At 45.2% G+C, this 14619-nt stretch overlaps 1 protein-coding gene and 1 long non-coding RNA gene across 2 annotated transcripts in view; one reads left to right on the top strand and one right to left on the bottom strand.

The window, feature by feature from the left end:
• Window positions 1-14619, bottom strand: part of LOC144284792 (uncharacterized) — a 123376-nt gene that overhangs the window by 30066 nt on the left and 78691 nt on the right. The window lies entirely within an intron of this gene.
• ZNF398 (zinc finger protein 398) overlaps window positions 105-14619 on the top strand; it is a 38955-nt gene continuing 24440 nt past the window's right edge. The window contains exons 1-2 of the mRNA XM_077849766.1: window positions 105-334; window positions 3354-3749. Of these exons, the coding sequence (XP_077705892.1) occupies window positions 311-334; window positions 3354-3749 (420 nt within the window). The 5' untranslated portion in view covers window positions 105-310. The remainder of the gene's footprint in view (window positions 335-3353; window positions 3750-14619) is intronic.

Here is a 14619-nt window from a genome sequence, read left to right as displayed (position 1 = left end):
CGCTGCGGCGGCGGCGGCGGCGGGCGGGCCTGCGGGGCGTCTAGGCCGGAGCCGTTCCCAGGGCGCGCTCGGTGCCCATACAGCGCCAGCTGAGGGGCCGCTGCGGGCCGCGCGCCGCTAAGCCTGCCCGCCCCCGGGTTCCACCGGCCGCCGCCGTGCCTCCGCTGCGTCCCCGCGCCCCGAGCAGCCGCGCGAGCCCGGGCGGGGAAGGCAGGGCCGAGAGGCGGGGGTCGGCCTGCGTGGGGCCGCGCGGCGGCAGCGGCGACGACTCCAGCGACTCCGGAGACTCCGGGCGGGACCGCGCGGGGCCATGGCCGAGGCGGCCCCGGCTCCGGTAAGGGCGGCCCTGGTGCCGAGCGCTGCGAGCCCGGGACCGGCGGGGCGCCTAGGGCGCTGCGCCGCGGACCCGCAGGGCCCCGGAGCACCGGCGCTGCCGGGGTCCCGCCGACCGGGAGGAGCGCGAGGCTCCGGGGGGGACGCGGACGCCGAGCTCGCGGCTGGGAGGGCGCGCCCCCTCCCCCATCGCCAAGTCCCCGCGCCGCGGGTGCGAGGCCCAGGGCGCCCGCTCCCCGTTTGGACGTGTGGGGCGGAGAGCGCGTGTTCCGCTCATCAAAGAGGAGTGAGTGCAGAGGGGCTCCTGGCGCCGGGGGTCGGCCCCCCTACGGCCGCGGCCCGGGCCAGACGCTCGGTCTGGTGCTTGCCTCGGCCAGACTCGGCGCGGAGTCCCGGCGGAACGTCCCGGTGGGTGCGCTGCACCTGAGCCTCGCGCAGCCGCAGATGCCGCCGGCGGGAGGAGGGCCTGCGGGAGCGCAGGCACCGCCGGCGCCCGGGGTCTGACGGTGCCCGCCAGGCCGGAGGCCGCTGTGACCGAGCGGCGCGGGTTCCGAGGGTGGGAGCAGCCTCCGAGTGTTTATTCATGCCGCGGCTGTTTCCCGCAGGCCCGCAGCCTGCCAGGCGGTCTCCCAGCTGCTGGGGCCGCACAGACGCCCGAGAGAGGCCCTGCGCACGGGAGCCACGGAGCATGCCGTGGGATTGTCAGCTAGGAAGGAAGCCTTTGGTCACCCCAAGGAGAGCCGCTTCAGGGGGTCAGGGGCCCGAATGGGCAGTTGAGGAGTGCCTGGAATGAGAAGGAAGGGAAAAGAGGGAACAGTAGCAGTGAGGTGAGTAGAGCAGAGGGGAACACCGCCTCTGCCCTGGGACCTATTTTCCTTTTTTTCCGATTTTAATATGGTAGAGATGATCACGTCTCTATGCCAACCTTATCTAAGAAATATGATGGAAACTACAAATAGAACTTTAAATTTTCTAGTAGTCACATTCGAAAAGGAATTGTTGGAATTAGTCTTAATGAATTTTATTTAACCCAATGGTTACAAAATATTTCAGTGGGTAACCAATATGAAGAACTTAATGAAATTTTACATTTTCTCCCATACTAAGTGTGCAAAATCTGGTGTGTACTTTATTCTAACTGCACATCCCAATCAAAATAACCACATTTCAAGTGCTCAGTAGCCACGTGTGGCCACCCTAATGAATAGTGCTGGTCTGTCTTACAAGAAGCAGGAAAGATTGAAATACCATAAAAAAAAGAAAAGAACAATGTCCCTAAAAACGTGGAAGGAGTTGGCATTCAGAGCATAAGTGGAGAGATTCGTTTTAAACAGGGTGAAACGGGATCCCTGGGTGGCGCAGTGGTTTAGCGCCTGCCTTTGGCCCAGGGCGCGATCTGGAGACCCGGGATCGAATCCCACGTTGGGCTCCCGGTGCATGGAGCCTGCTTCTCCCTCTGCCTGTGTCTCTGCCTCTCTCTCTCTCTCTCTCTGTGACTATCATAAAATAAATAAATAAACAAACAAACGGGGTGAAACTTTCCTGTGGGAAGGGAGAAAGCATGGATTAAGTTAGTGACAAGTTTGAAGTGGGAAGGGGTGTGGGGGAAAATGGAGAAATTAAAAGAGTTTCAGTCTCATTACTCCAGTTTTCTTCTCAAAGGAGGAGGCCGTGTTGTCCCCCCGGAATTGAGGGATTCTGCAGTGGACCAGAGCCTGAGTGTTCATGTATGCTCCCCACACCAGCAGCATCAAACACAGAATCTCAATTCTCCTCCCAGACCTCCTGGATCAAAGTCTGCCTTTTAGCAGAATCTCCAGATGATTTTTATTGCACATTAGTTTGAGAAGCACTGTACTAGAAGTTTAAGGAGTGTGCTGGGGGTTTGTAGTGGCCACGTTATGGAATGGGAAGAGAAGCTTGGGGGTACCAGGCAGCACTGAGTTCCTGCTGAGCCCAGAAACCAGTGGTGTGTGGTGACACTGGTTCTCTCTGCTGTGGGACTTTCTTTAGTACGGTTTAGCAGCCTGCTTACAGGAAGAGAGAAAGAAAGAACAGTTAGATGGTTTCAGAGCTGGAGTCTGTGAGGCAGAAGGGGTTGAAGGTGGTTGAAATGATCAGCTGAGGAAAAAAACAAAGCCTGGAACAGGCTCGCCAGCCTGGAGCAAAAGACATGATCAGAGCAAGTAGCTGGTGGGCTGGAGAGATGGGAGGTTGTGGTCAGGAGGGTGTTCTCAGATGCATGGAGTTGGAAGGCTCTGTAGAGGTCATTCTGGTCCAACCTCCTATTTGTTGTTGGAATTTATTTTTAATACACTTTTTGTTTAGTAGCATTTTCAGTGACAGGACAGCCTGTTATGTTCTTGGAGAGATCTAGTTTCAAAAATTATTTATATAGGCCAGAGTTTGCCTGCCTGAAAATTCCATGTTGTTTCTAGTTCTGCCCTCTGGAGTAAACGCAGTATAATATTAAACAAGTCTGTTCTGCCTTCTGTTTTATAGCCATCAACTATTTGACAATAGCCATCATGTTTTCTTCATACCCAACATTCGCAACTTAATTAACTATTACTGAGTGGTATGATTGTGGTTTGTAAGCAGGGTGGTGGACAGGGCCAGAGCATAAATCAATAAAGGGCTTATCAGAGGGCAGTGAGTTCAGTGAAACCTGGAAAGATCTGGTGCCCTTAGGCCTTTTCCAGAAATAGAGGGTACAGCAGCAACCTGAGCCTCCAGACAGTTGGCTCTAGGACCTGGCATCCCAGGGAATATGCCAGGCTGGTTCTTGATCCAGTTTCATTCATTTACTTACTTAATTCATCGCTGAACCACCAAAGCAGTTCTCTTGGCTTTCGATGCTGATGAGTCCCATTAAGATGAAGCTTATGGAGGCAGTGCGAAAACGATATTTAGAGTAATCTTAGTTGGTTAACTCGTTAACCAGTCCTCCTTTGATTTCAGTTTGCATTAGGGCTCCTTCCGACACTCAATGCCTTGTCTCATCTCTCCACTGCATGTAGACTTCTGAATGGGACTCCGAATGCCTTACGTCGCTGCAGCCCCTTCCTCTTCCCACACCCCCAGCAGCAAATGAGGCACACCTGCAGACTGCGGCCATCTCCCTGTGGACAGTGGTGGCAGCTGTGCAGGCTATCGAGAGAAAGGTGGAGGTCCACAGCCGGCGACTCTTGCACCTAGAAGGACGGACGGGGACAGCAGAGAAGAAGCTAGCCAGCTGTGAAAAGACGGTGGCTGACCTTGGGAACCAACTGGAGGGCAAGTGGGCTGTGCTGGGGACCCTGCTGCAGGAGTATGGGCTGCTGCAGAGACGGCTGGAGAACTTGGAGAACCTACTGAGGAACAGGAACTTCTGGATTCTGCGGCTGCCACCCGGCATTAAAGGAGATATCCCGAAGGTAATTCTCTCACTTGTTGATGGAAAGTGGTGCCCCCAGTCCTTAGACTGGGAGGAAGGGACGGTGTTGGCCAATCTGGCTAAAGGAAAGGTGAAGGTGGCTTTTGTTTACCTATTTGGGAAGCATTTTGTGTTCAGTGTAGCGATAATTTGAAGTGTCAAATTCTTTCCTTTAAAAAAAAAATGTACTTATTTGAGAGAGAGAATGAGAACAAATATGATCATGAGAGTGGGGGTGAGGAGAGGAGGAGGGAGAAGCAAGTTCCCTGCTGACGTGGGGCTCGATCCAGGACCCTGAGATCATGACCTGAGCTGAAGGCAATTGCTTAACTGGCTGAGCCACCCGGGCGCCAGTGGAAAACTCTTTCCAACTCAAAGTTGACTACCTGGCAGATAGACTTTTTCCTCTTACGTTTTTTTCTACCCTTTACTGCGGAGTCACTTTTTTCTTTGTTAACCTGCTTGCCACAACCTTGATGTGGAAACTAAGTATCATTTAAATCAGCTTGTCTGAATCTGTTGGTAGTTCTGGTGAAAAAAAGGAGGAAGAGGGAAGAGCTGTAGAGTAAATATAAGGGTTTGGGGCTCTCTGTAGATCTAGGATTAATGTGATCTGTCCTTTAGCATCTTTTACAGAAGTTTGCTGTGGTACTAGGGCCTGGCCCTGCTGGAGGGAGTAGCCCACAAACCAAAAGCCATGGAATTCTTAAGCCATGTATTCTTAAGCCATGGAGTACAGCTTTGTGGCAGCTAGTTTCCTTAAGCACATACTGTTTGCTCCATATCTGTATCCTAAAGGCACAGCATTGAACAATTAATTTAAGAGTCCCTGGAGCTTATATTTTAGTGGAGAAAGAAAGATAAACAAAATAAATACATTTAAGTGTGTAGATAAAAAATAAAAGTGCTATTTGGTGATATATTTTATGTGGGATTTCAGAGAACCTATCATAAAGATGCTAATATTTAGGCTGAGACAGAATGATAGGAAGGACCCAGCTATGAGAAGATCTAGGAAAAGCTTTCTAGGCAGAACAAACGCCCAGTGCAAAGTCCTGAAGGGCATGGGGAAAGGCCCATTAACTGGTATGTAGTGAACAGATAGGCATATGCCTATTTAAGTGGGTAGGGGTCAGGTCATTCAGGGCAGTGTTTTTCAGCCTTGACTTTACATTTTGGTGGGTATCACAACTAGAGATTCCAATTTAGTGGGTCCCAGATGGGGCCTAAACATTAATAGTATTTACAGCTCCATAGTGGAGTCTAATATGCGATTGGGGATGTGAGTCACTGATGTGTAGAGGATCTGGAGGCCAAGGAGAAGAATTGGTTTTATCATAGGTGTAATGGAAAGAAAGTGAAGTGTTGTTTGTTTTTTTTTAAGATTTTATTTATTTATTCATGAGAGACAGAGGGTCTGCCTGTCTCTCTCTCTCTCTCTCTCTCTCTCTCTCTCTCTCTGTGTCTCTCATGAATAAATAAATAAAATCTTAAAAAAAAAGAAATTGAAGGTTTTAAGCAGAGGAGCTCTATCTGGTTTATATTTTGAACAAATCACGTTGGCTGCTCTGTGGAGAGAGGGTCAAGGTGGTAAGAACAGAAGCAGTAGGCAGCTGTAATAGTGGGAGGGATGAGAGTAGGTTGGGTGAGGGTAGCAGTGGTAGAGACGAGCAGTGGACAGGTTCAGGACCTTTGGTGGAATTGATGGGTTTGGAGTTACTGATGGGAATTAGCGAATGGGGAACGAAGGACAATGATCTTTGTAAATTTACTCTATGATTATGCACCTAGAACTTAATGTTCTCACTGCTTTAGTTATTTTCATAAGAAACCTAACTTGCCCAAGATCATATAGTTCAGAAATACAAATAATAGAGTGATATCGTTACCCACTTGGCTCCAGAGCATATGCTTTTCCTACCTCAAGTTTACTGACTCAGGCTTTTGGCTTGAAGAACCGGCTGGAATGTGGTGGCATTTACTGAGATGGGAAATGTCTTGAGGAGTGGGAGGGAATGAGGACTTCTCTTTTGGCAGCAGTAGGTTTGAGATGACCGTGACATATGATGGTAAGTGGTCTCTGCCGCTCAAAGATGAGAAATATTTGGCAGTCATTGGTGCACATATCATGTTGTAAGTCATGAGGCTGGAAGTGATTGCCTCGGGCGAGAAAGTGGAGAAGCAGGAGAAAGAGTCCAAGGACCATGCCCAGGAGCAGGAAGAGCCAGCAAAGAAGGCTGAAAAGGAGTGGTCAGTGAGGTGGGAACAAGACGGGAAAGTATGTGGGGTCACAGAACAAGGAAAAGCATTTGAGGAGAGAGTTGTCGTTTTGTTGCATGTTACTAAGAGGTCTAGAAAGATGAGGACAGAGTATGATTTGGCAACAGAGACCTAGCTGGTGACCTTGCCAAGAGTTCTCTTGCCCTGTGAGGAGGGTGGGGATGGCGGGGAGGGGGGGTATAGAAATCTGAAAGGGGGCAAATTGAAGAGTGAGTGGGAAGAAAGAAGGATGACCGATGCCTCTGTCCAGGCATGCAGGGAGGGACATCAGCTCACATCCGACAGAGAACCTTCCCCAGTGTGTTTCACTTGTGTGTCTGCAGCCTCTCTGAGACTTCTGTGGGACAATTTAGACTAGTACTTGCCACAAGATTAGCAGAGAAGGTAAGTTAAAGTGTGTATCCATTGTCTTACCTAGATAAATGGATAACATTTAGATTCTTGGGTTTTGGCTCAGGTCATGAGATGGAGCCCCGTGTCGGGCTTTGTGCTTGGTGGGGAGTCTGCTTGAAAGTCTCCTTCCCCATCTCTGTCTGCCTCTCTCCCTCCCCTTCTGCCCCTCCCCCCCCCCAAAATAAGATATTTTTTTTGCTTTTTAAGATTTTATTTATTTATTCATGAGAGACACACACACGGGGGAGGGTGGGCAGAGAAATAGACAGAGGGATAAACACTTCATGCAGGAAGCCCAATGTGGGACTTGATCCCGGGACTCCAGAATCATAACCTGAGCCAAAGGCAGACTTTCAACCACCGAGCCACCCAGGCATCCCAAATAAATAAAATCTTAAAAAAAAAAAAAAAATGTAAACTCTCCATTTTAAACTCCGAAATCATATATAAAATAATGTGATGTTTCTTTTTTTTTTTTTTTAAGATTTTATTTATTTATTCATAGAGACACAGAGAGAGAGAGAGAGGCAGAGACACAGGCAGAGGGAGAAGCAGGCTCCATGCAGAGAACCTGACGTGGGACTCGATCCAGGGTCTCCAGGATCACGCCCTGGGCTGCAGGCGGCGCTAAACCGCTGCGCCACCAGGGCTGCCCAAAGTGATGTTTCTTAAAGGTGTTTTTTAAAGATTTTATTTATTTATTCATGAGAGATACAGGGAGAGAGAGAGACATAGGCAGAAGGAGAAGTAGGTTCCCTGCAGAGATTGGATCCAAGGACCCCAGGATCACACCCTGAGCTGAAGGCAGACACTCAACACTGGGCCACCCAGTGTCCCTCTTAAAGATTTCTTCATGAAATTAGAATATACTGAAGATTAACTGGCTTTATTATTTTTTTTTTAATTTTTATTTATTTATGATAGTCACAGAGAGAGAGAGAGAGAGAGAGAGGCAGAGACATAGGCAGAGGGAGAAGCAGGCTCCATGCACCGGGAGCCCGATGTGGGATTCGATCCTGGGTCTCCAGGATCACGCCCTGGGCCAAAGGCAGGTGCTAAACCGCTGCGCCACCCAGGGATCCCGATTAACTGGCTTTAAATGTGGGAAGTAAAGTTTGTGTCTTTGCTTTGTTGAAAATGTTCTTATTCTGTCCTTTTGAGGGCCAAGATCAGAATAATTTTTCCACAGCTTTCTTCTTAGTTTCAATTTTTAATATTTTTTTTATTTTCTTTTAATTTTTTTTTTATGATAGTCACAGAGAGAGAGAGAGAGAGAGAGAGAGAGAGAGAGAGAAGCAGAGACACAGGCAGAGGGAGAAGCAGGCTCCATGCACCGGGAGCCTGACGTGGGATTCGATCCCGGGTCTCCAGATCGCGCCCTGGGCCAAAGGCAGGCGCCAAACCGCTGCGCCACCCAGGGATCCCAATTTTTTAATTTTTAATTTAATTTTTTCAAAGATTTTATTTATGTGTTCATGAGAGACACAGAAAAAGGCAGCGACACAGACAGAGAGAGAAGCAGGCTCTCTGCTGGGAGCCCGATGTGGAACTCCATCCTAGTACCCCGGGATCAGGCCCTGAGCCGAAGGCAGATGCTTGACTGCTGAGCCAACCAGACGTCCCAGTTTCAATTTTTTAAATTGTGGTAAAAAAAATTGGGTGGCTCAGTTGGTTAAAGGCCTGCCCAAGGCTCAGGTCATGATCTCAGGATCCTGGGATTGCGTCCCATGCCCGAGAATCTGGCTCCCTGTTTGGTGGGGAGCCTGCCTTTCCTCTCCCTCTCCATCTGCCCCTCCCTGCTGCTCGTGCTCTCTCCCCCCCCCCAAACAAAATCTTTAAAAAAAAAATTGTGGTAAAATAAATACAACATAAAAGTTACCATTTTTGTAATATTTAATGTACAGTTTAGTGGCATTAAGTACATTCTTGTAAAGTGTGACCACCATCCCCACTGTCCATCTTCAGAACTTCCCAAACTGAAACTCTGTCCCCATCAAACACTAAGCCACAGCCCTAAGGAGCCCTAAGCCTCCTGCCCCAGCCTCTGGGGCCAACCTTCTGCTTTCTATCTCTGTGAATTTGACTATTCTTGGGACCTCATATGAGTGAAATTCTACACTATTTGTCCCTTTGTGACTGGCTTATTCCACTCAGCATAACACCCTTCAGGTTCACCTGTGTTACAGTGTGTCAGCATTTCCATTATAAGGCTGAATGATATTCCATTTCTCTAAGATTTTTTTGTTTGTTTGTTTTAGAAATTTTAGGACCTATGGACTTTTTTTTTTTTTTTTTTTTTTTTCTTTTTAACTTATTCATTCAGAAAGAGAGAGAGAGGCAGAGACAAAGGCAGAGGGAGAAGCAGGCTCCATGCAGGGAGCCCGACATGGGACTTGATCCCGGGTTTCCAGGATCACATCTGGGCTGCAGGTGGCACTAAACTGCTGCGCCACTGGGGCTGCCCTCTAAGAATTTTTTTTTTTTTTTAAGATTTTATTTATTTATTCATGAGAGACACAGAGAGTCAGAGATACAGGCAGGAAGAGGGAGAAGCAGGCTCCATGCAGGAAAGCCGATGTGGAACTCGATCCCAGGATTGTGGGATCAAGCCCTGAGCCACCCAGGCATCCCTCTTGCAGAATTTTAAAGGCATTGATCCTTTGTCTCGTAACATGAAATACCATTGATAAAAACCTTTATGCCAAATCAATTCCAAATTAATATTTTTGTATTCCAAATGAATATCAAACCCATTTGTAAGAAATCAATTTTCTTCTCTCTAGAAGTTTCCTTCCCTTTCCCTTTCCCTTTCCCTTTCCCTTTCCCTTTCCCTTTCCCTTTCCCTTTCCTTCTTCTTTTTCCATTCATGAAAGACACAGAGAGAGAGGCAGAGACATACGCAGAGGGAGAACAGGCTCCATGCAGGGAGCCTGATGTAGGACTCGATCCCGGGACTCCAGGATCACGCCCTGGGCCAAAGGTAGGCGCTAAACTGCTGAGCCGCCCAGGGATCTAGAAGTTTTCATCTTCCATTTGTACTTGTTTTTCTAAAATGTGTTGAGGGTGTGTCTGGAGGTAGGTCTTTTAATATTTGTGTCAGGTGCTTGGTATGATCTTTGAGTCAGAAAATGGGTCTTTCCAGCTCTGGGAACTTTTCTTACATAATTCCATTTTTATAGTATTTCATCCTCATTTCCCCTTTCTGGAAAGATGGATCATCATCTTTGTCTCTAACTTTCTCTTCTTGTTATTCACCTTTTTTGAGTTCCCTAATCTTTCTTTCCAGTCTTTCTAATCATTTTAATACATATTTAATATTCTTTTATTTTCTTTCTTTTTTTTTTTTTACATATTTAATTTTCAAGAATATTTCTAGCTCCTTTTTTTTTGGAGCAGCCTGAGTTTTTTTTAATGGATGCAATATTTGAATTTCTCTGGAAATACATATTAGAGGTCTCTTTGATTTGTTAGTTCATTGTGGTTTTTTCCTTCTAGGATAGTTTGTAGTGTTTGTTCATCTTGGTGCTGTAATTTTTTTTTAAACACTGAGTATTGTTAGGTTGTATATTGATAAGTGAAGGATTCAACTTATTAATAGGTCAATTATAGGAGGCCTGTTTTCTCTGCCACCATGTGAGTCTGTTTAATCAAAAGACCTTTTCTTAATAAGAGAGAGCTGTCTCTACTGATGCTAGATGTAGGTGGGCTTTCCTTTGAGTTACCGTGGCAACGAGCTAGTAGGGAGCGCAAGGACCACCAAGATGCCAGAGTAAGGCAGTTCTGTGTTGTCAACACTCACCCTGGGTTCACAGGCCGTCTCCAGGAAGCTATTCCATTTCCTTAGAGGTGATATGTATGGTGTTAGCTTTTGGGTAAATCGTCACTCTGCTTCTGGGATGACAGCAGAGGAATCCCTGCTCTTCCAAAGACAGACCTTCAAACTGCAGCTGTCATCACTTTGATTCCTGCTCCATGTGTCTGCCAGCTTTGAGCTTGGAATTCTCTGGATTCCTCAACTGTAGTCCCTCCTGTGTGTATCACAGAGCTGCAGCTTCCTTACACGCCTTGGGCCCTAGCACATGCCTGTCCTCTGTGTCTCACTGAGAAACTTTTCAAAAATTCTGGTCCAGTGATGGCTTCTCCTCATTCTTGCCACCACTTTAGATTTAGTCCTTGCTGATCTTTTCTCTTCTTTTTTTTTTTTAAATAAATTTATTTTTTATTGGTGTTCAATTTACTAACATACAGAATAACACCCAGTTCTCATCCCGTCAAGTGCCCCCCTCAGTGCCCATCACCCATTCACCCCCACACCCCGCCCTCCTCCCCTTCCACCACCCCTAGTTCGTTTCCCAGAGTTAGGAGTCTTTATGTTCTGTCTCCCTTTCTGATATTTCCCACACATTTCTTCTCCCTTCCCTTATATTCCCTTTCACTATTATTTATATTCCCCAAATGAATGAGAACATATAATGTTTGTCCTTTTCTGATTGACTTACTTCACTCAGCATCATACCCTCCAGTTCCATCCACGTCGAAGCAAATGGTGGGTATTTGTCGTTTCTAATGGCTGAGTAATATTCCATTGTATACAAAAACCACATCTTCTTTATCCATTCATCTTTCAGTGGACACCGAGGCTCCTTCCACAGTGTGGCTATTGTGGACATTGCTGCTAGAAACATCGGGGTGCAGGTGTCCCGGAGTTTCACTGCATCTGTATCTTTGGGGTAAATCCCCAACAGTGCAATTGCTGGGTCGTAGGGCAGATCTATTTTTATTTTATTTTATTTTATTTTATTTTATTTTATTTTATTTTATTTTATTTTATTTTATTTTATTTTATTTTATTTTATTTTTATTTTATTTTATTTATTTTATTTTATTTATTTTATTTTTTATTTTTATTTTTATTTTTATTTTTATTTATTTATTTATTTACGATAGTCACAGAGAGAGAGAGAGAGGCAGAGACACAGGCAGAGAGAGAAGCAGGCTCCATGCACTGGGAGCCCGACGTGGGATTCGATCCCCGGTCTCCAGGATCGCGCCCTGAGCCAAAGGCAGGCGCCAAACCGCTGCGCCACCCAGGGATCCCCGGGCAGATCTATTTTTAAATCCTTGAGGAACCTCCACAGTTTTCCAGAGTGGCTGCACCAGTTCACATTCCCACCAACAGTGTAAGAGGGTTCCCTTTTCTCCGCATCCTCTCCAACATTTGTGGTTTCCTGCCTTGTTAATTTTCCCTGTTCTCACTGCTGTGAGGTGGTATTTCATTGTGGTTTTGATTTGTATTTCCCTGATGGCAAGTGATGCAGAGCATTTTCTCATGTGCATATTGGCCATGTCTATGTCTTCCTCTGTGAGATTTCTCTTCCTGTCTTTTGCCCATTTCATGATTGGATTGTTTGTTTCTTTGGTGTTGAGTTTCATAAGTTCTTTATAGATCTTGGAAACTAGCCCTTTATCTGATACGTCATTTGCAAATATCTTCTCCCATTCTGTAGGTTGTCTTTGAGTTTTGTTGACTGTATCCTTTGCTGTGCAAAAGCTTCTTATCTTGATGAAGTCCCAATAGTACATTTTTGCTTTTGTTTCTTTTGCCTTCGTGGATGTATCTTGCAAGAAGTTACTGTGGCCGAGTTCAAAAAGGGTGTTGCCTTTGTTCTCCTCTAGGATTTTGATGGAATCTTGTCTCACATTTAGATCTTTCATCCATTTTGAGTTTATCTTTGTGTATGGTGAAAGAGAGTGGTCTAGTTTCATTCTTCTGCATGTGGATGTCCAATTTTCCCAGCACCATTTATTGAAGAGACTGTCTTTCTTCCAATGGATAGTCTTTCCTCCTTTAACAAATATTAGTTGACCATAAAGTTCAGGGTCCACTTCTGGGTTCTTTATTCTGTTCCATTGATCTATGTGTCTGTTTTTGTGCCAGTACCACACTGTCTTGATGACCACAGCTTTATAGTACAACCTGAAATCTGGCATTGTGATGCCACCAGATATGGTTTTCTTTTTTAAAATTCCCCTGGCTATTCGGGGTCTTTTCTAATTCCACAAAAATCTTAAAATAATTTGTTCTAACTCTCTGAAGAAAGTCCATGGTATTTTGATAGGGATTGCATTAAACGTGTAAATTGCCCTGGGTAACATTGACATTTTCACAATATTAATTCTTCCAATCCATGAGCATGGAATATTTTTCCATCTCTTTGTGTCTTCCTCAATTTCTTTCAGAAGTGTTCTATAGTTTTTAGGGTATAGATCCTTTACCTCTTTGGTTAGATTTATTCCTAGGTATCTTATGCTTTTGGGTGCAATTGTAAATGGGATTGACTCCTTAATTTCTCTTTCTTCAGTCTCATTGTTAGTGTATAGAAATGCCATTGATTTCTGGGCATTGATTTTGTATCCTGCCACAGTGCCAAATTGCTGTATGAGTTCTAGCAGTTTTGGGGTGGAGGCTTTTGGGTTTTCTATGTAGAGTATCATGTCATCGGCGAAGAGGGAGAGTCTGACTTCTTCTTTGCCGATTTGAAGGCCTTTAATGTCTTTTTGTTGTCTGATTGCTGAGGCTAGGACTTCCAGTACTATGTTGAATAGCAGTGGTGAGAGTGGACATCCCTGTCTTGTTCCTGATCTTAGGGGAAAGGCTCCCAGTGCTTCCCCATTGAGAATGATATTTGCTGTGGGATTTTCGTAGATGGCTTTTAAGATGTTGAGGAATGTTCCCTCTATCCCTACACTCTGAAGAGTTTTGATCAGGAATGGATGCTGTATTTTGTCAAATGCTTTCTCTGCATCTAATGAGAGGATCATCTGGTTCTTGGTTTTTCTCTTGCTGCTATGATGAATCACATTGATTGTTTTACGAGTGTTGAACCAGCCTTATGTCCCGGGGATAAATCCTACTTGGTCATGGTGAATAATTTTCTTAATGTACTGTTGGATCCTATTGGCTAGTATCTTGTTGAGAATTTTTGCATCCATGTTCATCAGGGATATTGGTCTGTAATTCTCCTTTTTGGTGGGGTCTTTGTCTGGTTATGGAATTAAGGTGATGCTGGACTCATAGAACGAATTTGGAAGTACTCCATCTCTTTCTATCCTTCCAAACAGCTTTAGTAGAATAGGTATGATTTCTTCTTTAAACGTTTGATAGAATTCCCCTGGGAAGCCATCTGGCCCTGGACTCTTGTGTCTTGGGAGGTTTTTGATGACTGCTTCAATTTCCTCCCTGGTTATTGGCCTGTTAATGTTTTCTATTTCTTCCTGTTCAGTTTTGGTAGTTTGTGGCTTTCCAGGAATGCGTCCATTTCTTCTAGATTGTCTAATTTATTGGCGTATAGCTGTTCATAATATGTTTTTATTTTTTTATTTATTTATTTTATTTATTTATTTTTTTCATAATATGTTTTTAAAATCGTTTGTATTTCCTTGGTGTTGGTAGTGATCTCTCATTTCTCATTCATGATTTTATTAATTTGAGTCTTCTCTTTCTTCTTTTCAATAAGGCTGGCTAATGGTTTATCTATCTTATTAATTCTTTCAAAGAACCAACTCCTGGTTTTGTTGATCTGTTCCACAGTTCTTCTGGTCTCGATTTCGTTGAGTTCTGCTCGAATCTTAATTAACTCTCTTCTGCTGGGTGTAGGGTCCATCTGCTGTTTTTTCTCTAGCTCTTTTATGCGTAAGGTTAGCTTTTGTATTTTAGTTCTTTCCAGTTTTTGAATGGATGCTTGTATTGCGATGTATTTCCCCCTTAAGACTGCTTTTGCTGCATCCCAAAGATTTTGAACGGTTGTATCTTCATTCTCATTTGTTTCCATGAATCTTTTTAATTCTTCCTTAATTTCCTGGTTGACCCTTTCATCTTTTAGCAGGATGGTCCTTAACCTCCACGTGTTTGAGGTCCTTCCAAACTTCTTGTTGTGATTTAGTTCTAATTTCAGGGCATTATGGTCTGAGAATATGCAGGGGACGATCCCAATCTTTTGGTATCGGTTCAGACCCGATTTGTGACCCAGTATGTGGTCTATTCTGGAGAAAGTTCCATGTGCACTTGAGAAGAATGTGTATTCAGTTGAGTTTGGATGTAAAGTTCTGTAGATATCTGTGAAATCCATCTGGTCCAGTTTATCATTTAAAGCTCTCGTTTCTTTGGAGATGCTGTGCTTAGAAGACCTATCGAGGGT

Source organism: Canis aureus, chromosome 15 (genome assembly GCF_053574225.1).
Source record: "Canis aureus isolate CA01 chromosome 15, VMU_Caureus_v.1.0, whole genome shotgun sequence".
Lineage (NCBI taxonomy): Eukaryota > Metazoa > Chordata > Mammalia > Carnivora > Canidae > Canis > Canis aureus.
This window is presented reverse-complemented; position numbering and strand designations above follow the sequence as displayed.